The following is a 23,760-nucleotide window of genomic DNA, read 5'->3' on the forward strand; positions in this document are numbered from 1 at the left end:
AAACCTTTTGCAGAGATAACTATTATTTTGCCTTTCAGAAGGACGCATGCTGTTTCATAGGAATACGGCTGATTTCCAGATATGACCATGTACTTGTGGCTTAAGCTTTGGGCATTTGCCTTTGCCTTTCTGGATGCAGGAGTGTTTGTTACCGGTAAGTACAAGTATGTTAATGTATTCTTAGTAATATTTTTTTTCCTTATGGAGAGACATGGGTTTGAAGTAGACATAAAAATAAGTTAACTGTTGGTGATTGGAAATGAGGAAGCTCACTCTAAAATGATCAAGGCTATTGTAGTTCAGAGAGACAAGTCTTGCTATGTGACAGAATACATTGTTACTGTTTAAAAAGCATAAATGTATTTGGGGAAAAATCACAATTTAAAAGAAACGTCTACCTGTATCTTTGTTTATGAACTATTCAAGGATATTACAAAAGCAATGTTGTTACTTAACCCTCAAATACGTGAATATAAGTTTATGAAAGTCTGAGGAAATCTTAATGACAAAGTAAGTGAATTTTTATCCTTTTAACAAAAAATGATTTTTTTAAAGTCATAATATGGCTTTGGTTGCATGTAAGCCATTCTTCTTTTTTGAACTGGAGCTTGCTTCCTCAAAATTTAATTACTACTGAAATAGTTTTATTAAATACTTAGCTATATGATAGCTTAAAATAATATACTTGGGAATTTACAAAATATTAATTTTATGCATATTCTTAGCACAGAATGTATTTTAAAACAAGTTTTTGGTTTCCTCCTAATAGCTTTAATGGTCATTTGCTTCGGAAATTTTTACGGGGCCACCGCCCTTCCTGGGTGTGGGTAAATATTAGAGCCTTGATGAGATTAAAAATGCTTAAATTCTTAAGAGTCATGCAAATGCTGTATTCTATAGGAAAATGTAATGGGGAATCTCAAGTACTCATTTAATTTGAAGATCTTGGCATATTTATTATCTATTTAATGGACATTTATTGAACAGTTTCGGTTTGGGTCATGAGTGCATCTCAGTTGATTGTTAAACGTAACTAATAAATTGATATTTAATATTACTCCTTATGATGTAGTATCTAAAAGCTGTTATTCATTATTGAAAGGATATTAAAAATGGCATTTTTGTAGACATTTCAAATAGGTTTTTAAAAAAGGGAAAAAAATTTTTTTGAAAGTGTCGCTTACTGGAAGTCACTCTGAAATCTGTTTTTGACTTTCCGCCACTCTTCTTTCCTCTCAAAGGCAGGATAGTAGCTACCTCTAGAGCTTGTTACATTGTCAGTTGATATTTTGTGTAACCGAGAAGAGTGGAAAGCGTTGTAAGATACTGTTTTGTTTTTAACTGCAAAGATGGGTTAAAATTTGTTTATTGTTTATACAGAAACATTTTGTCTCAATACAGAAAATGTTTTTCAAGTTACCTTTTCTATAAAGTTAGTTATCATGACCAAGACCAAATTATAATGAATAATGATTTTAACCAGGTGATACTATGTATATTATCATAAATCAGAGTGAATATTCATTAAAAATTCCCACTTAAGAACTGTTGCAAAGCATTTTTAAATAAGCACAAAGAAACACTGAAGTATTTTGTAGGACACAGAACAAATCACCATAAAAATTTCAACTCACTTTATTAGGGATTTTTCATAAGAAATTTCTTTCAATTTATGATCAAAATAAAAATATAAAATTATCCAGAAACATTTAAATCAATTGTGCTGAACAATTTGTCCTAAATAAATGGATAAGTATACATAGATTTATTTTGAAGGATATTTGTACAAAGTTTTTTTACACTTGTTTGTACAAATATCAAGAGCTAATACTTTTTCTAAAAGGCATTGAAATGTATACAGATTTTTGGAAAAAACAAAAGAATCTAATTATCTGTGCCTGCAAACCTTATTTAACATATAAGTATAATTATCTGTGTCTGCAAATCTTACATACCATCCTTTTAAGTTCGGAGAGACTATTGTGATTCAATGTATGATTTGGGAAGTTATTAATCTTTTAAATTATATATATTTCTTTATTAACAGCTAATGAGTTTGATTCTATGCTTGATTTTAATGTGTTACAATTGAGTTCAGTGAGCATAGGAAGTATGCTCAAATTTATATTGTGTACTTTAGGGGAATAAAAAACCAGAGCCAAATGTAGAGAGACATCAATTAATAGATAAATATATGCACAACTCAGATGTGTTATTTAATACCTAAAATAAAAATACTGGCAAGGCAAAACGAAGCCTTGCCATGGCAACAATGCTGGGTTGGGTTTTACGCAAAAGTTTGTAATCTCTGTGCCTCTTTGCCATGATAACTGGAAAACTTGGTTGAATATTTCTAAATAATTCTAGGGAATGATGATTGTTTTTAGAATTCAGGTAGAGATGAGTGTTTTCTGACTCTAAAAAAGGTGTAAAGCTAGGCAAATCTATCAGTCTATAACATAACAGCTAGGGTATACAAGTTATATTATGTGAGTTATGAGTCATAACAGTTTAGATTCATTTCCTGCTCATAATTCTCCATTTTCCCAGCTACATTTAAAATAAATATTTCACATTATAAACATGTATTATGCTTGCACATCTCAGACTTTCAGTGCAAATTGAATTTAATAAGCAACCTTACTAAGTTCTAAATACTCCACAATTTAGAGATTTAAGGATATGAATGTTATTTTTTATGAATCTTGCACTACTATTTATTTTTTATAAAAATCTGCCTGTGATCCTTATCATTGCTAGAATTTGAAATGCATTTTTTTGACGGGGGGAGGGAAAGGCTAAGGTGGACTTAGGGGTCTGTCTTTCCTTTTCCTATCTTGTTCTATATAAGTAAGTAGAAGGGCAGTGTGATTAGTCTGAGCTAGGTCTTTTCTCTGTTCTGGGGTACTTATATACTGATATACAAACACATGTCTATTCTAGTGTTTACCTGTGAATCACAAAATACACACATACACATATCTACTTATCTATCTTCTGGTTCTTCATATTTGTCTACTTTTAAACATTGGGGTTTTATGGGCTTTAATCCTTGGCCAGTTTTATTCTTATTTTCTTGTTTTCTGTGCTCAAAGTTCGATATCATTATTGATGATCCCGATTTCCCATCTCCAGACTCATTCCTCTGAGGGGCAAAAAAAAAAAGAAAAAGAAAAAAAATCTGAAATATATTTAAATGCTCCTCAAGTCTTATAATTTTACTTTTTAATAATCTCTAAAATCTTTTCCCCCTTCTTCATCTCCATTGACATCACCTTAATTCATGCCTTTATCACTTTTTGCTCGGAGTATTATAGTTTCCTAATCTATCTGCAGTCTCATCCATTTCTTTCTATACTCTACACCTTAAAAATATAAAATGAAAGGAAGAAAAAACCCTCTGATATCTTCTTATTGTCTTTGGTATACATGGTAAACTCCTCGTAAGAGCCACTGGGTTCAGTGAACTAGGAGCTGGGTCTGGACTTAGGCCTGGAGCTGGGCAGAGAGTATTTTGTCTTTTTTTTTTTTTTTTTTTTGTATGATTCATTAACCCACAGGAGGCAGTTTCAACACTCTGTTTCACTCATCTACACTTCCTCAGGACCTGGAAGGCTCTGTGCAAGTCCTATTTCCTCTTGAATGTTTTCTTCGGTCACTCATGCCACAAAATCTCTCTACCGAAATTATACATGTTTTGCCAACTTCCTGTGGCATTTTTTCACATACTATTTCAATTTTGTTGTTGTTGTTGGTATTAGTATTATTATTTACCAATCAGTAATTACAATTACTTCCATTGTAACTGGTTTGTAAGCACAAACTATGTCTTATGCCTTTTTCTGTATCATCTGTACCTGATTTTTTACCAGACACTAAAAAGTTATGGATGTTTTTTGAAAAGACCAAAGATTATAATAATGAAGGAGAAAGAGGAAGAATACAAAAAAAAAATTCCAAAACAAAGGATTAAGGAAGAGAGAAATGAGCAAAAAAAATAGCAAACAGAAGGATAGAGGGAGTTAGACAATGTCATCAAGGTTAAATAAAATCATTTTGGATCTGGATTTTTATAGGTTTTGATTTTTAAAAATTTGATTTATTCTTCTTATTATTATTTTGTTATTTCCTTCATTCATCTCCTTATTTTCCCTCTTATCTGGAAGACCTTCCTAATTTCTTAAAAATCCATAGCTCAAGAATGTTATTCCTAAATACTTCTTGGCCTACTCTTGGACATTTTTAGTAATGGCATTTCATTTGGTGGGTTAATTTTGTTCTTTAGATAGAGATGACTGTGGGAAGAGAAGTAAGGAATCAAGTGGGAGAGGAGATACTTATCTACCATGGGGACAAAAACCCAGGGAGTCAGGTCCAGTCCTTGCAGATAGAGTCACGGACACTGGTAGTGTTGTGGGACTGCTTTCGAGGGCTCACTCTATGCACTGCGTTCTGGGCACACAGAAAGTTTGTTGGGAGTTTGGGCATCATTTCTTACTAAGACAACATGATAATGAATTTCAGTTTTAGTAGATAAAAAGCAGAAATTTATAATTAGGTTGATTAATTTTGTAGTGAAAGCACAGTGTTAACATACACATACAGTGCTCTGACCAGATCATGTATGTGTAAGTCACCTTGGTGCAGAGAAAAAAAATTGTCATCACCGAACACCTTTGATCGTTTTCAGTCACCTTATAAATTTATGGGAATATTTACATAGGAGAAAACTGGAATGGGAATTGAACTTAATCTCAGTTTAAACTTAATTTCAGTCTAGTCTTAATATCTGTGTCTGTATTAGATACCCAACTCTATACTATTTGTTTATTATTAAAGAATTAGTGCTATAAGTTTTATATACATAAAGATAATACTCTGTAGGGAAGGATGAGGAAAAAAATGAAATATTGCAAGTTATTCATTTAGCCATATGATGTGATATCTATTTCTACAGAATACTGAACTATGTAGACATATTTTGTAGACAAGGCCATAACCAATATTTAGATAAGAAATATCTAATCATTGCTTAAAATTTTTAATTTGCATTCATTTTTATATGTCCAGGTGCTACCTCAATTTCGGTCTGTCAAGAGTCTGGGGGATGACTACTGTAAGCAGAGTATTGTGGGTTCAGGAATAACAACAAAAACAAGAAAAGATAAACAGAATTTTGGCATAAATACACATAAAGTCAGTGTTAGTGAACTACATAAGCACCTTCCACGTGCGTTCATATCTTTAACTGACCTCTGAAAAAATAATCAGTAAGATTATCAATGCTTTTATTGGATTCTTAACCCAATGAGCCACCCAGGCACCCAATCAATGCTTTTATTAGATTCTTTACTGAAGGCCCACTCAAACAACTCAACATCTTCCATGGTGCTTAGCTATATATACAATGTTTAAAGATACAACATTTATTTCCTACTAAAAATGAGCCACAAATACCTTAAATGAAAAAGTTATTTTACTAAAACTTCAATTTCTCCTATATATACTGCTGTGTAATAAAATTATAACTACATGCAATGATATTGCAATGAAAATGATTGCCATTCATATATTTAAAAAACTACTTCCAACCAAAATGTGACCAACTGCAGGAAAATCATCAGCCCTCCGAAGAGGTGATCTGCTAATAGTGGAGCACAGATCAAGAACTAAGGGCAACTCAGCATCAACACATATGTATTAGAAAATGAACAGCTACTCTAGCAAACATAACAAAAGGCACTAATGTGCTAGAAGAAACTCGGCATTGTAAATATTAGTAATAATTAATTGTACTGATAGTCATGGAAAATAGATTAGAGAATCCTATATAAATAATAATGATGTTAAGAGATGATAGGAAAGGGATAAATCATGGCAATAAAGTGTGGTTACCATATTTTAAATATCTCCATTTAAAGAAAAAAACCCCCAGTAATTTGTTTAGTGATAAAAACATCACTAAGCATCATAGGAAACAAGGTAGGTGCCATTCTGTGTTGGAGATGGCATTTAGATCAAGAAGCATTTTAAAAATCGAATTTGATGAATTGTATGATCTCAATTAAAATCACTTTCCATCTCTGATACACACTGTCCTCATCTATAAAGTGCTGTAAGCATTAAAATTGAGAATATTTGTGAAATGATTTGAAAACTATGAGATGTCCTGCAGAGTTACCTATTGTATTTCCACAATCCCATAAAATCACAGCAGTAACTACTTACTATTGACACAGGATTCCAAATTACATCTCTTTCCTTGAGTGGCTCAGAGGAGATACAGTTTAAGGCTATGAGGTAAAGGAATAAACCCTTAGAGATCTTTGAATCCTTTGAACTTTCCATCCTATTTTAGGGATTTTTCAGGCTACTCTGGATGTCACCTCTTAAATAGTTTGTAAATCCAACTTTTTGCTAGAGATTCTTAAGTTTTCTTATTGTGACAATAGCCTGCAATTTTGCCTCCCTTCAATCCCTAGTGTGTTCTTACCTACTTCTACTAGGATAATCTCTGTAAAAGGTGAAACTTACCTTTGTATAATCTTCATTCAGTGACTCCCTATTGGATAGAGAATATACTAATCCCATGATTTTGATCCCAAGGATGTTTAAGAAAAATAAGCATTTCATTAGAATATACCTATATTTATGAATTTTCCTTAAGAACTGCTTTCACAGAAAACAAAACAAAACTCATTAAGTGAAACTAATTCCCTGAGCATTTTTATATAACCTGATTAAATCATTACCAATTTTTTCATTAAAAGAATTTTACTGAACTAATGTTCAATAGCATGACTTTTCATTCAATTTTTATAATTAATATTAAATTCATGAATCAATTTTTTTAATCCACATCCAATTTTACTGATTATAGACTTATGCCTCTGATAATTTTCCTTTATGGTTATGATATTTCTACGTGAATTTTTTTGGTCAAATAATACAGATCTAAATTTCCTAAAAAGGTTTTAATTCTTCTATTTAGCCAGAAACAGCATTACTTCTGCACAGTTTTAGCCATTGCTTCTTTCTTTCTTTTTCTTTTTTTATTTACATTTCAATATGACACAAAATGTAATTGATCTAATGTATTTACCTCCATCAAATCTTAAGTTGTGCAGTATTAGACATTTTCAAATTTATATTGTGCTGATAGAACTATCATTAACAAACATTTTGTGATTGAGAGCTCCATTCTGAGGTTTCAAGTGTTTTGATTACTTCTCGAGTAACCAGTGGCAACTTCAGAAGTACTTACAAGACTGCTGTATAGTCTAGAATCGCATTTTAACTCTCATTCATTTGAATAGCATTCTTCTTATTAGCTTACACACCTTATGCCAACTTCTTACTGGTTGGTACAGCAAAAATTAGAGAGATTAATTAATGTTTTCAATATACATAGTAGGTGAGATCAAAATAAGGTGTCAAATCATCCTACTTTTGTCTCTGCATTTAGAAAAAATAAAGCTATTAGCATGGTATACACAGCTTTAATTTAATCCCGCCAGATTTTTATAGCTTTATCTGTAACTTTGTGACATGTACTACACAGTTGACCCTTAAACAATGGAGATTAGAGAGACTGATGCCCTACACAGCCAAAACTCTATGTATAACTTTTGATTCCCCTAGAATTTAACTACTAATAGTCTACTATTGACCGTAAGACTTCCTGATAACATAAAAAGTTGATTAATGCATATTTTGTATATCATATGTATTACATATTATATCCTTGTGATAAAGTAAACTTGAGAAAAGAAATGTTAAGAAAATCATAAAGAAAAAAAAATCAGTAGTACTGTATTTATCAGAAAAAGTAGACCTACATAGTTCAAACCAGTGTTGTTCAAAGGTTAACTGCATACTCCTGTTGTAACTTGCATTTTCCTAAAAATATAATGTTTTCTTTTCTTCTTCAAACTGCTGACCAGGTTGTTTCTTCTTCCCTCCACTATTTTTTTTTTTAAACTGGGCAAATTATAATGTTCTTTAAACTTTAGTTCAAGGGTCACTTCCAATGAGCAGCCCTCTTGCATGCTCCCTGCTCTTCCAGTCCTTTCACACCTGGGCAGGTGTTCGTCTGCTGTGATGATCCCATGAATAACCCTCTTGGAGATCTCTTTATCTGGCTTTCTCTCATATAGTTGGTGAGCTTGTGTAGATCATCACTGGGTCTCTGCTTACTTATCAGTGAGCTCCTTCAGGTCCTTGAAACTTGTTTGTTAAATGAGTGGGTAGGTGTCAGTATAATCTAACCCTGTATGAAGAAAGCACTTAACAACCCACAGAAACAATTTTAAATCTGTCCTTTTGTTGTTGTTATTACAGTATTTATAGTAAAGTTTCTACATGATGGAAAAGTTCAGGAAATAGAAGGAAGAAAAAATTGCTTAAAATCCTTGCTCACCCTTTTTCTTTCCTTCTTGTCTTCTATCTCTGTTTTGATTATGTTCTGTGTGTAAAATGATTAAGTGCTATTTGTAGAATTGCACATTGCATTTTTTTAAGTGAACCATGATTATTCTAGGCAACTTGAGAAACACAGAAATGAATAAATAGGAAAATAAAAATCTCACGGATTCTTGAAACCCATCACTAAAAACTTTCTGAATATTTTATTTCACCAGTCTAGCTAAATCTGTTTATTTACTCATTAATTAATTCATATCATGAACAAATATTTTATGAGTCATTTCCCTGTACCTTCAGCTGGGAATACCATATTCTATGCCCAGCCTTGGGAAGTCTATACTCTCATTGTGGCAGTGGCTGCTTGGAGATGGGGTTTTAAATCTTCCAACTTCTCCATAAGCTTTCTCCTCAAAGTAATAACATACCTTGCAACAGGTGATTAATTGTTTTCTCAATCTTTACAAATTATAGATTAAAAATTATTATTTAAAATCTACATATAATACACTCTTTAAATAAAAACTCTGTTCTTACCAGACAACATCTAGGCCCCTGTTTTAACTAGATTTCTTCTGTAGGCTTTCAGTTATAGAAGTTCTGAATCTGCCACTGAGTTGTGCAGGTTATTATTAGGTATTTAATAAATAAAGGTGGTAGATGTGAAGACAAACTAGACAAAAGTCCCAATTCTCTTTGGTTTGTTTGCTTTGTGATTTAGTATGAAAATAAAAGCTTTATTTAGAGAGACATGTTAAAACATACACATGTGCACAGCATGCAAATAAGCCCTTAAATTATTTTGGTGATCTTTCATAACAGTTTTCCAAGGTTATCAGCTAATGAGGGCTGATATTTCATCCTGGGTCAGTCTGATTCTTGGTCCATTCTTTTTCGACTGGGTTACTCAGACTTCTTTGTGGTTAGCCTACTGACCAGGTAATTGAGGACATGACTATTTGATGGTAGGCAAATCACACCAAGACTGCAGGGTGGTTGGTAGTGCCTCAGAGGTCATTTGTGTGAAACATACATTTCGGCCCCATAGTTTATTTAGCTACATAGGTAAAACACTGGGCACCCAGCCACTTCAATATCTTTAGCAAGATCTAAGTCACCTAAGATTTTGTCTCTTATTAAAAAACAAAATACATCTTTGATTAATTTGTATTTACTATGAATGTTTATGCTGCATTAATAATACAAAAGTAATGTTGCCATCATCTTGAAATGGAGCTTAAGAAGGTACACCACTGAGTCTGTCTGGAGGTGAGTGATATGATGGAAAGAATGGATTTTCCCCAAACTTATTTGTTTTTTATATTACATAAAGTGAAAGCCATTGAATAATTTACCAAAGTATCTAGAATTTTTTTTTGTTTTTGAAGTGCAAGGGAAGTAACTTGACCTTTGTTAAACACTTTGATCATGGAAAACACATGAGGTTCTCATCTTATTCCAGGAAGTGTAGACACCAGATAAGCTTTTTATGGTTATCCAAGAGTCATATTAAATGAATCTGGTAGAGCTGTCTTATAGGTTTCTACTCCAGGGACAGGTTGGCTAAAACTCAAGGGAGAGGAAAGAATAAAAAAATATGTTTATTGTTTGGTTACTGTGATAAATGTAGGCTGTCAATGAAATAACTTAGGTCAAGTATTCTACCTTGAATTCTTAGACTTAGGTTTCCAAATCCCTTTTTTAGTTTCTAACCTAAGATTTTTAACTTATGCTCTAATAAGTCCCAAGTCTTTCTATTTTTTTAGTGACCATGTTTTTATTTTCTGAATTTACTGATGGAAGCTTTAGGTATGTCCAAAGTACATAGTAGCTAAGAAAAATTAATTAAGCAAAATATACCAGTTCAAAGCATTGACTGTGGGAGGGAGTGATGATATGTAGGAGATAGGTAAGTGAAAGAAAAGGGCCAGGGAGCCGATGAAAACAATTTAAAGAAATAATACTAGAAATATTGGATTCAAATCAGCTCTGACCCTTAATGTGCTTAAGAAATCAGTCTTTGAAATGTTGCTTAGATTCCATTCTGAGCTGTCCAATTAGAAACATTACCTTTTAAATCCTCAGTTTCCTTATCTGTACAATAGGAACAATAGCAGTAGCTATTAGATGGGATAATTTACTCATTGATTTAGCCATTTTTAAAATAGAATCCCCATTATGTGCTAGGAACTATTCTAAGTGCTGACACAGTGATAAATAAAACAGGAAAGGTACCAACTTTCAAGGAGCTTAATCTTAGTAAAAGAGATAACGAAACTAAGTAAATAACTGAGAAAGTTTCAGATATTGATAAGTGCTATGAAATAAAACAGTGTAACATGAGAGAGACAGGCCAGATTGGGGAGTGACTGGCCTTTTAGACAGTGATCAAAGAAGGCCTCTTAGAAGTAGTGTCATTGGGCTGCTGATATTGGGTGATAAGATTTGTAAAGATTTTTGTAAAGAAGAACTGGCAGGTGCAAAGTTTCTTCAGAAAAAGCAAAAACTTGGTGGGTTCAAAGCAAGGAAAGGAGGTCAGGTGCTTGCAGTATGGTGGGTAAAGGCTGAGTGGTTTGTGGTGAAGCTGGAGAGATATGTAGAAGGGCCAGGTCCTAGAGGGCCTTGTTGGAAATGGAAAGAATTTGGATTTTTACCTTAATCATAAAGAGAATAAGCTATTTGGAAGTTTTAAGTGGAGAATGAGCTAATCTTATATCCATGTTAAAGAGACGATTCTGGCTGCTGTGAGAATAGATTGGAAGTGAGTTATAACCTGGAGACAAGTTAAGAGCCAGTTGAATTGGTGGAAAGGAGAAAAGGGGTGGTATCTGGACTAGGTGCTGACAGTGGTGGTGGAAAGAAAGGACAGATGTATATAGAATCAAGAGAAGTTGCTGTGTGGAAAAAAAATAGGAAGTTATATAGAACACCTCATCTTTTCCTCATGAGCAATTAAGATGAGAAATACCCCAGTTGGGGTAGGCAATCAAGGGTTCTGTTTTATCCATACTAATGTTTGAATTCTCATTAGACATTCAACTAGAGATATTAGAAATTGATTGGAATTAAGAGTGTGGGACTCATTAGGACTAGATTGTAGTCAGACATTTGGAAGTCACTGAATAGGGATGGAATTTAAAGCCAAGGAACTGAGGACCTAATTCTGAGCCCTGGGACATGTCATATTTGGAGGGGTTAAGAGGAGGGACTAGGAAAAGAAAAAGTGAGAAGGGGTAGCCAAAGTGGAAAAGGAGAAAAAATTTGCTATGGATATTGAGAAAAAAAGCTGATGATTTAATGAGAATCCAGCCAATTTCACATAAAAATCCAAATTTGTGTCTTTTGAAAGTTTGGTTGAATAGTAATTATAAACATACTAATTATTGTCAAATATCTTTTTTTTTTTTAAAGGTTTTTTTAATTTATTTATTTGACAGACAGAGATCACAAGTAGGCAGAGAGGCAGGCAGAGAGAGAGGAGGAAGCAGGCTCCCTGCTGAGCAGAGAGCCCGACGTGGGGCTCGATCCCAGGACCCTGGGATCATGACCTGAGCCGAAGGCAGAGGCTTTAACCCACTGAGCCACCCAGGCGCCCCTTTTGTCAAATATCTTTATTTAACTTTAATACTGGCACAAAAGTAAGTTATGAAAATAATTTGTAGCAATATTCATAAGAATTAAATATATATGTATATTTGTGTGTGTGTGTATATATATATATATATTTACGTGTATAATATTTATCTCCCTTGCTAGCTCAGCTATTCGAAAAAAGGGGTATGACTTAAAATAATATTTTAATAAAATTTGTGTAAAATATATTGAAAGACTAATGAATTATTAATTTAATTGAAAATGTCTTGAAAAGGTAATACTATGTTAAATTTCTTGTTTGGTATATTTTGTTTTGGTGCACATTGATAAAAATCTTTAAAGATCCTATTTAAGCTAATAGATGGACAGGTTAGGAGGTTTGTTGAATATTAATTATTTCATAAAAGGCTTATTTCTAAACAAATTTTAAATCTTTCATTTCTTTGAGAAATTTGAAAAACAATTGCTTATTACTTAGGCTTATATTCGGTAAGACCAAAGAGCCTTGATAAAGAGCTTACAAATCAGAATTTGTCCTTTTGGGGACATATCTATGTTTATGAATATGTTTATATATGTATATACATATATATGCTTATATAAATATATATATTTAATAAGATGAATTGTTAATAAGGAAAATAGTGCTACCATGTGCCATGTGTTTTCAACACTGTATAAATGTGATCTCATTTAACTTAAGTATACATATACAAATCATTATGGAGTCTAGCTTATACGTATCTTTAATATCAGTAAAGTTGTTAATTTGTTTCCAGATATTTTATCATAAAACTTACTGATTATAATATCCCAAAAGGGAATAGCTAAACTTAATTTTTCTCATTCTAATTTTAAATATTAAAACTGAGAAAGAAGGAGTGAAGAAAGGAAAGTAATAATGAGCTCCTCCCATGTGCTTGGCACTAAGATGCTTCACCTGCATTGTGCTGTTCAACCTTATCTTTCTTTCTATATTTTGTTTCTAATGGTTTGGAGTATTAAATAAATGTTCAGATAAACCTCAGTAACCAGTGTGAACAGAGGAAAACAGAATTATGGTTAAACCCAAAGAATAAGCGATCTAAATATGATTGACATTTGTTGTTCTAGTAGGGTATTTTGCTCAAGTTCAAAAATGGGCACATCAGATGTTTGGGTAGTTTACTCTGAGTTCAAAAATGAACTCATATTGAAAAGGCTCAGCACGGGAGAAAGTTGTGCAGCTTTCTCTTCCTGCCTGGCTTCATTTTCACAAGGATATAAAGCCATCGTTTAAGCCCATCTGCCTCAAAGCTTGTGATAGACAAAGAGAGAGGAAGAGAAGAGTGGGGGTCAGAGAGAATGAATGAGAGAAGGTGAATCCATTTATTGCAAACAATATTTTAGTGTGTGGAAAATAGATTAATCATGTATGCAGGCACTAACATCAGTGAGTCAGAGAGCATAATTTGCTGTAATGCAGAAAATCTAGCTGTATGTAAATAGGGACATAAAATGCCTAGTAAACCTAAGTAATCCATTTTAAGATGTGTTAGCTCAATTATGCAAGAAAATGTCACTATTTCTCTGCCCCCTACTTTGAGGATAAAAGTTGGAAAGATGGAAATAACTTACAATCAAAAAAAAAAAGAAAAGAAAAGAAAAGAAAGGAGTCAGTATCATTTCAATGTGCAGAGCTGTGATACCACATGGCAACTTTAGAACAAATGGAACCCACAAGTCCACCTTCAGGTTCAAGAAAGAGAGGTTCTCACACAGAGGAAGATTAAAAATATTTTCAGGGTGATCTAAAACAGAAAATCACCAAAGCCTTTGAAATAAAAAATTATCCCTGTTCTAAGAATAGAAGGTGGTTTTATGTTGAGGGCAGCTAGAAGGCATGATGGAAGAACTACAGAGAACGGCTAGTGGGAGATCAAAGGCAAGTAGAACCTCAAAATTCTGGAAGTGGAACAAGTCAGATACAACATAAGGAGTACTTCAAAGACAAGGAAGCAAGAATAATAAAAATATCTTTAGTTGTCAAATGTAAAATTTATGCCAGTTTTGTCACATTTTATTTTTCAAGAGCACTGTAAAACCAAAGACATTTTCTGTTCACATCAATCTGATGATACATATTTTTCTCATCTATCTGAATTAGTCAATTTTCCAAAAGAAAAAAAAATGCATTTTGCTAAGAGTCCAAAATGTCTTTTCTTGGTTATCCTTAATAGAATGCCTTCTCTTAAACTAAATTTTAATATTTACATTTCTAAGTATAGGGTGGCCATAGGAAATGAATGAGAAATCACTTCTTAAAGTAGAATGAAATGGAATAATAAAGGGATGGTTGTATTCTTTAAGCATCTGCAAAACTATACAGGAGTGCCCGAGTTCTGTTATTACTACTATAATTAGCTTCTCTTTTGGTCTTTCACTTTAAGAGTTGGAATCTTGATATAAGAAATAAGAAATAGTTTGCATATTAATCTAGAAATCAAAGTACAGAAATATAGAATGTTCAAGCCACCGTCAATGTGGATTCCTATTTTGTAACTAAGTCACCCTACAAAGATCTGTATTTGTTAAAGAGCTGATAGACTAAAGAGAAGAATCAGTGCAATCTACAATGCCTTGATTTTGTAGAATCTTTGTTCTGGTATATGTTTTGTCAATTTATGAAAGACAGTGCTTACCATGGACTTGGTTTTTGCTAAAATATGACCTTTATGACCTATTTAGATTTTAAACAAAAAATATGTACATAATGGTGTTTCTGAAAAAAAAAATGATGTGCTTTTTATTTTAATTCATCCGTTATTCTATTCCTTATTTAATTTAGAATATATTTCTATAATTCCTTTAAAACTAAAACATGATTCATTTAAACTTTATTCTGGCTTCCCTTATCCATGATTTTTCTCTGAATTAACACTTCTGAAAGATATCTGATACCATAACTTGTCCTTCACTCGAGGTCTCCATTTTATGAGCTGAACATCTGGATTTGATGGCCAAGAAAACATTTCCTTCCGCTGACTTTTCTAATAATCTTCTCTAACAGATACACATGCTTCATGTTTGTCAGTAAAATTGACATAATTTTCATACCTAATGTTTTACTACATGATTAGGGAATTTTTTTTGGCTAGTTTTTAAAATACATTTTAATATTGTATGAAAACAATATTAGGAGCCAATCTAAAAAATATTAGAAACACAGATGTTTTCCTTTACTGTGTTCATTGATTTAAGATCCACCAGCATGTTGTTAAAATGTCCAGAGGTTAACGATAATGATGGCACATGGGGCAGATTAAAATTCTTTTTTGTAAAAAAAAATTTTATTTAAATTTTATTTAAATACCTTATTTTAATTTATTTTCTTCTGATTGAAAAAAATGGAAGGAAACACTCTGACATCTAAAATTTCTCTCTCTCATTTTATAATAACAGGGAATTTGAAATTAGGATTTAGGGGTTATAAGGCAACCCCCAAAATTTATTCACACAAACTACAAGTACTAGTTTTGTTTTCAGTGAGGAGAAGACAAGGATACATTTTCTCTTAATGTCAATTGTCCTATTTTACAACTATAGCAATTGATCTTACTGAACTCTTCAGTCTGTAAAATACAACAGGTAATAAACAACTTTGGTCCCTCTCTCCCTCTAAATACAGGAGTATAAAAATGAAAAATTTTAAAAACTGATCAATGTTTCTTATCTATAATATTTAAATTGCTAAGAATAAATTTACAGATCCATAAATACTTTGGAGAATTTTATCTCAGAAAATATATCAGTGGGTTTCAGTGAATTAATTAACCCATTCAGTGAGTTAATTAACAACACTGCTATTTACATGACAGATTTTTTTAATTTTTATAGTCTTTGTATTGCAGATATATAGTCAAAATAAGTTAATATATACACAGGATATAAAAGGACCAGAAAAACTTGTCTTCACATTAGAAAATAAACAATGAAGATTTTTTTTTTATTTTTAGCTAATGCATTTAAATTTTATTATGTTCTTCACCATTTACTGAGAGTCCAGTATAGTTCAAGATACAGGATTCTATCAAAGTAGCAACAATATTTCCTGCCTTTATTTGGGTTAGTATTCCTAGAAAAGAAATTTTAAAGAAAGAGGAGGGGAATTTGGAAATTCGGAGACCACGATAATATAAGCCATCAGTAATTACATAATAGTACAGTTTTAGAGAAAAAGGAGACTGGAAATCATCTAGTTTAACTCATCTATTTTATAAAAAATGTGAAACTGAAACTCAAAAACATTTAATGACTTGCCCCATGTTTTACTGAAAATGAAGGAACGTGGTCCAGCATTCCTCCAGTATAGCACAAGGTTTTACCCATTTATTGGGTTTGCCTGATATAATGAAATGAGATTCAGATTGGACATTCAGGGACAAGTTTTGAAACCTTCGTCTATCGCTAATTCCTTTTCACTAGACTTAGACTTTGGTGGTGTTCGATAAATTATTTAACTTACTTAAACCTCAGTGAAATTTTTTCAGTGAAATTAATTGCTTAGTTCAATTTCTCAGCCTCGAATTGATTGATAGGTTGGCTTGGATAAATGAGCCATCCAAGTGCATTGGAGGATGTCAGTATCCCTGACCTTTACAAACTGGAGGCAGGAGCTCACCTCCCTCCTCTCCTCTAGCAAGTCATGACGAGCAACAAAAATGTCTGCAGGCAATCAGTGTCTCTTGAAGACAAAATTGCCAGCCCTCACCAGCTTTCTTTAGAAATACTAATTTATTTGAAATCATTTCTTTAGAACTTACCCACCTGTAACACTGTGCTATTCTAGACCACATCTTTAACTCTTGGTTGCTTCATTAGAAAGCACTCTCTAAGCATTATTCCCTGAAGTTTGTTGTATACTTGTTACAGTGACCAAAGGGAACATCATATAAAATTCGGAAACAAAATAAAAGATCAGGGGCTCCAGTATGGCTCACTTGTTTAAGCATTCAATTTTTTTAATCTTAGCTCAAGTCTTGATCTCAGTGTCATGAGTTCAAGCCCTGCTTTGGGCTCCAAGTTGGGCATGGGGCCTACTTAAAAAAAAAAAAAAAAAAAGAGAGAGAGAGAGAAATCAGAAATATTCACAAGTAAGAATTTTATAATAGTAATGAAATCTTAAATATTAGAAAGGTTTAGGAAGACTTAACAAATGATATTAAAGTTTTCAAGGTAATTGGAAAAATTTTTTTCATGTAAGAATTATATATGTATTTACCAGTTGTACTGAAAGGTACAATGACAATTTAGTCATCACAGAGACTCATTCCAAATCTTAGGTGTCCACTATGCATATTTCTTTCTAAGATCACTTTAACTGTGTGGGGCAGTGATTTCTGGTAAGATTTGCTAGAATAAATATGAAGTATTTCATAGTGAAAAAGGTCACATCCTTTCATCCTTTGCACAGGAAAGAAATAAATTCCTATTATCTTCAGTTTTAAATTAACAGATTTTGTTGCTTCCCCTTCTTTCTCTCCTCCACCCACATTTTTCCCCCAAGTGGGTCCAGACACCTGCCAACAGAAGATGAGAGCCTCCTACAGAAACAGTGTATGCAGGGGTGCCTGGGTGGCTCAGTGTGTTAAAGCCTCTGTCTTAGGCTCAGGTCATGATCCCAGGGTCTTGGGATCGAGCCCCACATTGGGCTCTCTGCTGATCAGGGAGTCTGCTTCCCCCTCCTCCCTCTCTGCCTGCCTCCCTGCCTACTTGTGATCTCTGTCTGTCAAATAAATAAATAAAATCTTCAAAAAAAAGAAAGAAAAAAAGAAAGAAAAGAAAAGAAACAGTGTATGCACGGGAGATACAAAGGGCCATTGGGAATTTGTGTCTAGCAGTTGATACCTGAACAGAGAGCTGGTCTGATGAGCTGGGCTATGTACCAAAGAGTGACTTTGTCATACCTTGCTACAAATTGCCCCCAAGGAGGTTTACCCACTTGTGGTTTTGGGAGAAATACATGTCATGGCGGTCGGGTGGAGGGTGGGTGCACAAGGAAAGTTTAGTTGTTAAAAAACGGGAGCTGTGAGCTCAAATAGGTTGGTTATGTTTTGCCAGATGAAGATAAAACTTGAGGCAGCCACATCCTGTGACTAGAAATTGTTAAAGTAGGCAGACTTCTATCCAGAAGTAATAGTGAAGTGCCCAAGAGAAGGAGACTAAATTAGAGAGAGGAAATCAATTTTGTTTGAATTGGAAGATCTTTTTCTTGGTTTTATGGAATATTTTAACATCATGAGGGAATCAAGATCATGTCTCACTTATTATATGTATGTGTATTCCTATCTAAAATAAACATTGCAATTTGTCTTTTTTCCAGTAAAGCAGTAAACTGAAGTCCAAAATATTTCATTACTGGAGTAGAGAAAATGAGCTTAGTCTTTTTACCAATTACAGGGTTGATAATTAATATTTCAGGAATGTAATTTTTCTAATTTTACTAGTTGATAAAAAATGAATGGAGAAAAAAATCTTTTCTGATATTCAATACTGTCATCAGGTTACTGGTGTTTTAGATTTTTTTTTCCATTAAAGAAATTCAACTTTTATAAGCCTTACTATTTTCTGTTTTTATTGGGGCCAAACAGCAGAGATTTAATTTTCCTCCCAAGCTAAAATAAAGGATGGCATGAATAAACTACTTTTTAATTTTAAATAAAATAGCTTCAATATAAATATTCACCTAAAATCCCAAACATACCTGCATAAATTATAGTCAGTTTTATGGATGAAAATCAATTGTCATTTAAAAAAAATAAATAATATTTTCATTTTTATCTCTGTTGCTACTTCTGGGTTCTGGCTGAGTCCGGAAGCAGAAGTTGCAAAACATTGTGAGAAAATTTTTGCCTTTTTTTTTTTTTTTTCTATCTTCACCCAAATGGAAATACCAGAAGTCTAAGAGGAAAGTCCATTTTTGCTAAACTCCCAATTCAGTGTTGCATCTCTATTGCCATCTTCAGTTATCTCTTTACAACTACCCTCTATCCATTCAGAATTACTGCTCATGTTTTAACATCCCTGTCCTCACCCTGAGAGAATTCTTTTGGGTTTCCTGTTGCCATTGGCTACCTCTGTACCCCATGAAAAAAATGCACTGGTAGCATCTTTTCCATAATTATACAGAAATATTCTAATTATGGTTACTCAATGAATGTGTTAAACTGAGCTTATCGACATAATCAGCTTTGTGGAATAGCACAGTTTTTTGTTTTGTTTTGTTTTGTTTTTGTTTTTTCCTTTTTCCAGTGAAGAGTTGTAAAGTCATATGGATTGCTGCCATCCTATGTGCCCACAGGGGTGTCTTTCTGATCCCTGTCTCACTGGGATGCCCTTCTACTTACTTGTAGTTACTCTATATGATATTGTAAGCTCCACTGAGGGAGCTTATGTATCCTCAGTGCCTGACATTGGAGAGTAATTTTTAAACATATATTTACTGAATTAATAATGAAATGGATGAGTGAATGAATGAATGAAAGAATGAACCCCTATAACTCTTTGAGACAATTTGGTGTCATGGGAATATTTTGGACTATTTTGTGTAGATAGACTGATAGTCATGTCTGACTGATATTCTGATAGAACAGTGGCAAACTACTGAACTTGAATATTATTTTATTATGTTACTTTCTTATATAAGGAGGGGATAAAATAAGGGAATATATGGGTAATGGTATTCATGAAAGAAACACAGTACACAAATGCTTCACTTCCTTGAGACAGAATGACATGGATTGCCTAGAATGTTCACCCTGATTTATCAATCTTTGGTATATGAAAAAAAAAAAATTTCTTCTATGCGAAGTGGTACAAGTTGTGACACTTTTTTGCCTGACCTTTTACAGATGAAGATAACACATTTTCTATGCATCTTCCACACTTTCCTGTCCCTCTCACCCCCAAAAAGATGGTTAACACTTTGGTATTTGGGATACTGAGTGGAACATATCACACACACACACACACACACACACACACAAGCACGTGTACACACACGCATACACACACATAAATACCTATGGCAACATGACAAGACTTAAAGGAATAGCTTTTTTGTTCTTCTTATTCTACTTTTTGGAAAATTGTGATAATTTGGGCCTCCAATGAAGACTTTAGAGAGACTAGCCAGTTTTCTGGTTGTTTTTCATAATAATCAGAAAAGAATCCTAGTTCTCCCTTCCCTTTGAAGTAAAAGTCTTTAGAAGAAAAAGTAATTTTTACCCCAACCATTGGAGAATGTTAAGTTGATGACATGATATGGTCCTACCTTCCAGAAGCATACAGCAGATATGGCAGGCAGCATTCTGCCTTTGGTGTGGTACGTAAACGAAATTTTTCTTTTCTTCCAGACAAGATTTTTGAAAATAAACATTTTTAAAAATTCATAATGATGAACTTAAAATCAAGGACTAAGTTACTTCAAGTACAACAAAAGTTTCAGAGACGTGACATTATATTTCATTAAGGTTAGAAACTCGGAGTTTAATTAAGGTGGACCAATGACACCGGGGCCTAAAGTAGGATCCAAGTAAGTCTTTAAGAAAGAGGTAGAAGCTTCTTCATAATTTGACTTCTGCATGTCACCATCAGGCACAGGCTATGTCACAGTAAATCATTTGCTTATTTCATAGGAAAGACATCCTTCCGACAAACTGTCAACATATGTATCACTTAATGCCAGGGAACCGAAAACAAAGCAGTGATAAGACACGTGTCCTTCCCCATGTGGAACTTCTTGTGTAGGCTCCCCCAACCCCCAGACTGTGGAGGTGTTCCACTGTGGAGAAACGGAAGAGACCCATGCTTACTCCCAGGCCACCGTAGGTGGGGACTATCTGAAGGAATGAACAATGTATGTTTGATGATCAAAACAATTTGGGCCTGAAGGATATTTTGCTTAATTTTTCTGTGGAACTAGTGTATTAGTTTCCAGGCTAAAAAGAATATTTTGGCAGTTTTTCCTTAAAATGCATATAATTATACAGAAACCCTGTCCGTAGACATATGACCATTTCTTTAAGAAAGGGTCCTGGACTTGGGATTACTGTGCCAAAGACCAGGGACATTTTAAGTCTCTTCATGCATATTAATAAATGGCTCTTCAGAATATTTTTCTTGCCTATGTTCTCCCCAGCAATATCTGAGTCTCATTTTGCATGTACTTGCTAGAGTTTAATTTCATCATTTTAAAACCTATGTTAATTTTATAAGTGCAACTGGTCTTTCTGAAAGTTTCTGCCTTACATTGAATTTGATTTCTATTGTTTTTTCATATATCTGTCATCACATGCATCCCTTCTGTGAATCTCATTCACGTGGTTTGTATGTTTATCTTTTGTGCAGCTGTGTTTAATTTTTCTATCCCAAGTTTTATGGAAGAGGAGAGGAATAGATGTTTTCTGAGTTCTAACAAATGTTAGAACCATAAGTCGAAGTGACTGGGTTGTCAGCTGTGATGGAGTCTAGAGGAGGAATCGTATGTGCTTCTGTCAATGTTCCTTTTTGAAAAACTCTTGACTATTAGTTTCTGGGATGTTCAGGGAATACTTGGGAAGCCATGATGGAGAACAGTGTCCATCTGCCCAGGAAGAGATCCCCTTATGAATTCTGGGTGACTTTGGCAGTAGCCCTTGAACCTTCTTATCTTCTTCGGAGAACCTACCAACAGCACAGTGACTCAAAGTGCACTGGGTCTTGCACTGGGATTCTTCACTTTTGGCTTCACTCCAAAACTCCCACCCCTAACCACATGCCTATCTACCAGCTTTCACAGCAGCCTTATGAGGACAATAGTCTCAGTAAGCTCCTTTCTCAATTCCTGTTGGAGGGGCATCATACCATCTGGATGAAAGAAATCTTAGAGGCCACAAATGTCAACGTGTGCAAACCCTTTTACCGCAAACCCTCACTGTTTGAATATAAATCTAACTACTTTTTAAAATGAAAATCCTAGTTTAATGGTGACCAGCTCAAATTACTTGAAATTTGTGGCTTCCATATCTCCTATGCCATGACTGAAACTGGTGGTTCTCAAACATTTTAATCTCAATATACTGTAAATGGCCTTAAAAAGAAAATAAACTCCATTCTTAAGCATAATTATAGAACCTGAGGAATTTTTCTTGATTTGGGTTATATGTATATTTATTGTAATGAATATTAAAATGGAAAAATTTAAAAATATTTATTTACTATTAATTTAATAATAGTAAACTTGATACATGTTAATATAAATGGCATATTTTTATAAAAGATAATGACATATCACAAAGCAAAAATTTGATAAGAATTGTGGCACTATTATACATTTTTTATAAATCTCTTTAATGTCTGTCTCAGTAGAAGGGTATCTGGATTCTCATATCTGCTTTTACATTCTGTCTGATGCAATATCATATGCCGTGCAGCCTCTAAAAGCACCCATTTTCTACTAGTAAGGGGAAAAAAGGTATATAATATCTTAGTATAAAAATAATTTGACCTTGAAATCACCTCAAGGTGATCTTCACAATCACAAGGGTGTCTCCAGAATGCATTTTGAGAGCCAATGGCTTCAACCAATTAGCTAAAACTCTTTCCCTCACAGCTGCATAGACTAGGACTATAAATTCTGCCATGTAATACTATTTTAAGTGTTCAAATGTATTTCTTGTATCCTCACACACCTCTTTTTAGAAAAAGATATCCTACATTTTCATATAAATTACATATGGCATGCTATATGGCATCCCTTCCTACCTCCTGCCCTTGGGTTAACCTCTTCTAAATATTCCTGGATTTCAATTCCGTTCTTAAAGTAGGAGATCCTAGACTGAACATAGCAATTCAGGGATCTGTGATTGATTCAACAAACATATGCATTCCAAAAACTGGCTCTTGAGAAGCTACCATGTCCATCTGGTTAGCCAACTTTTTATATTGTATTAAATATTAACAATCTCAGAGTCAGACCTTATTAGGTTCGAGTATATGTGTTTCTTCCATGCTGTATTGATTATTTTAACAATAACATCAATAAGACTAATCATTAAAATTATTAATTAGACAAAAGTTAGTACTTGACAAGTGCTGGATGCTGTACTTAATGCATATATTCATTCACTCATCTAAATCTTGTAATAATCCCGTGTACATATATTTATTTTTCCCCTTTTACAGATAAAGAAAGAGAGGTACAGAGAAATTAGATAAATTGTTTAAGATTACATAGCTAATAGAAAACAGAGCCAAGATTTGATCCCAAACAACTCAATCCCAGAGTCATTTCAGGTAGGAATTTTCTGGGAGCTATGTGTTTAGATAAACATATAAAAATATAAACCTACATTAGTATAAACACAAATATCAGTATTTATTTAAAGATTTATTTATTATTTTAGAGAGAGAGAGAATGCAAGCAGGGGGAGGAACAGAAGGGAGGGAGAGGGGCAGAGGGGAGGGAGGGGAACAAGAAACCTGTCCGCTGAGCAGGAGCCCTACACCAGATTTGGGGGCTCCATCTCAGGACTCTGATATTATGACCTGAGCTGAAATCAAGAGTCAGCCACCTAACTGGCTGAACCGGTCAGGCACTCATTATTTTAAACTGGAATGTCATACGTAGGAGTGGCTTATTTGACAGCGATGAGACAAACAGAAGCGGATGGAGAGAGAGAGAGAAAGAGGAAAGAAAAAAGGAATTATGAAGACTGCAAAACCTAA

At 33.6% G+C, this 23,760-nt stretch overlaps 1 protein-coding gene across 1 annotated transcript in view; it reads left to right on the forward strand.

Moving 5' to 3' along the window:
- The window catches only part of PTPRC (protein tyrosine phosphatase receptor type C), a 124,323-nt gene that overhangs the window by 169 nt on the left and 100,394 nt on the right, over positions 1 to 23,760 (forward strand). The window contains exon 2 of the mRNA XM_032878072.1: positions 39 to 154. Within this exon, the coding sequence (XP_032733963.1) occupies positions 82 to 154 (73 nt within the window). The 5' untranslated portion in view covers positions 39 to 81. The remainder of the gene's footprint in view (positions 1 to 38; positions 155 to 23,760) is intronic.

The sequence above is a fragment of the Lontra canadensis genome, unplaced genomic scaffold (genome assembly GCF_010015895.1).
Source record: "Lontra canadensis isolate GAN:19392208 unplaced genomic scaffold, GSC_riverotter_1.0 scaffold63, whole genome shotgun sequence".
Lineage (NCBI taxonomy): Eukaryota > Metazoa > Chordata > Mammalia > Carnivora > Mustelidae > Lontra > Lontra canadensis.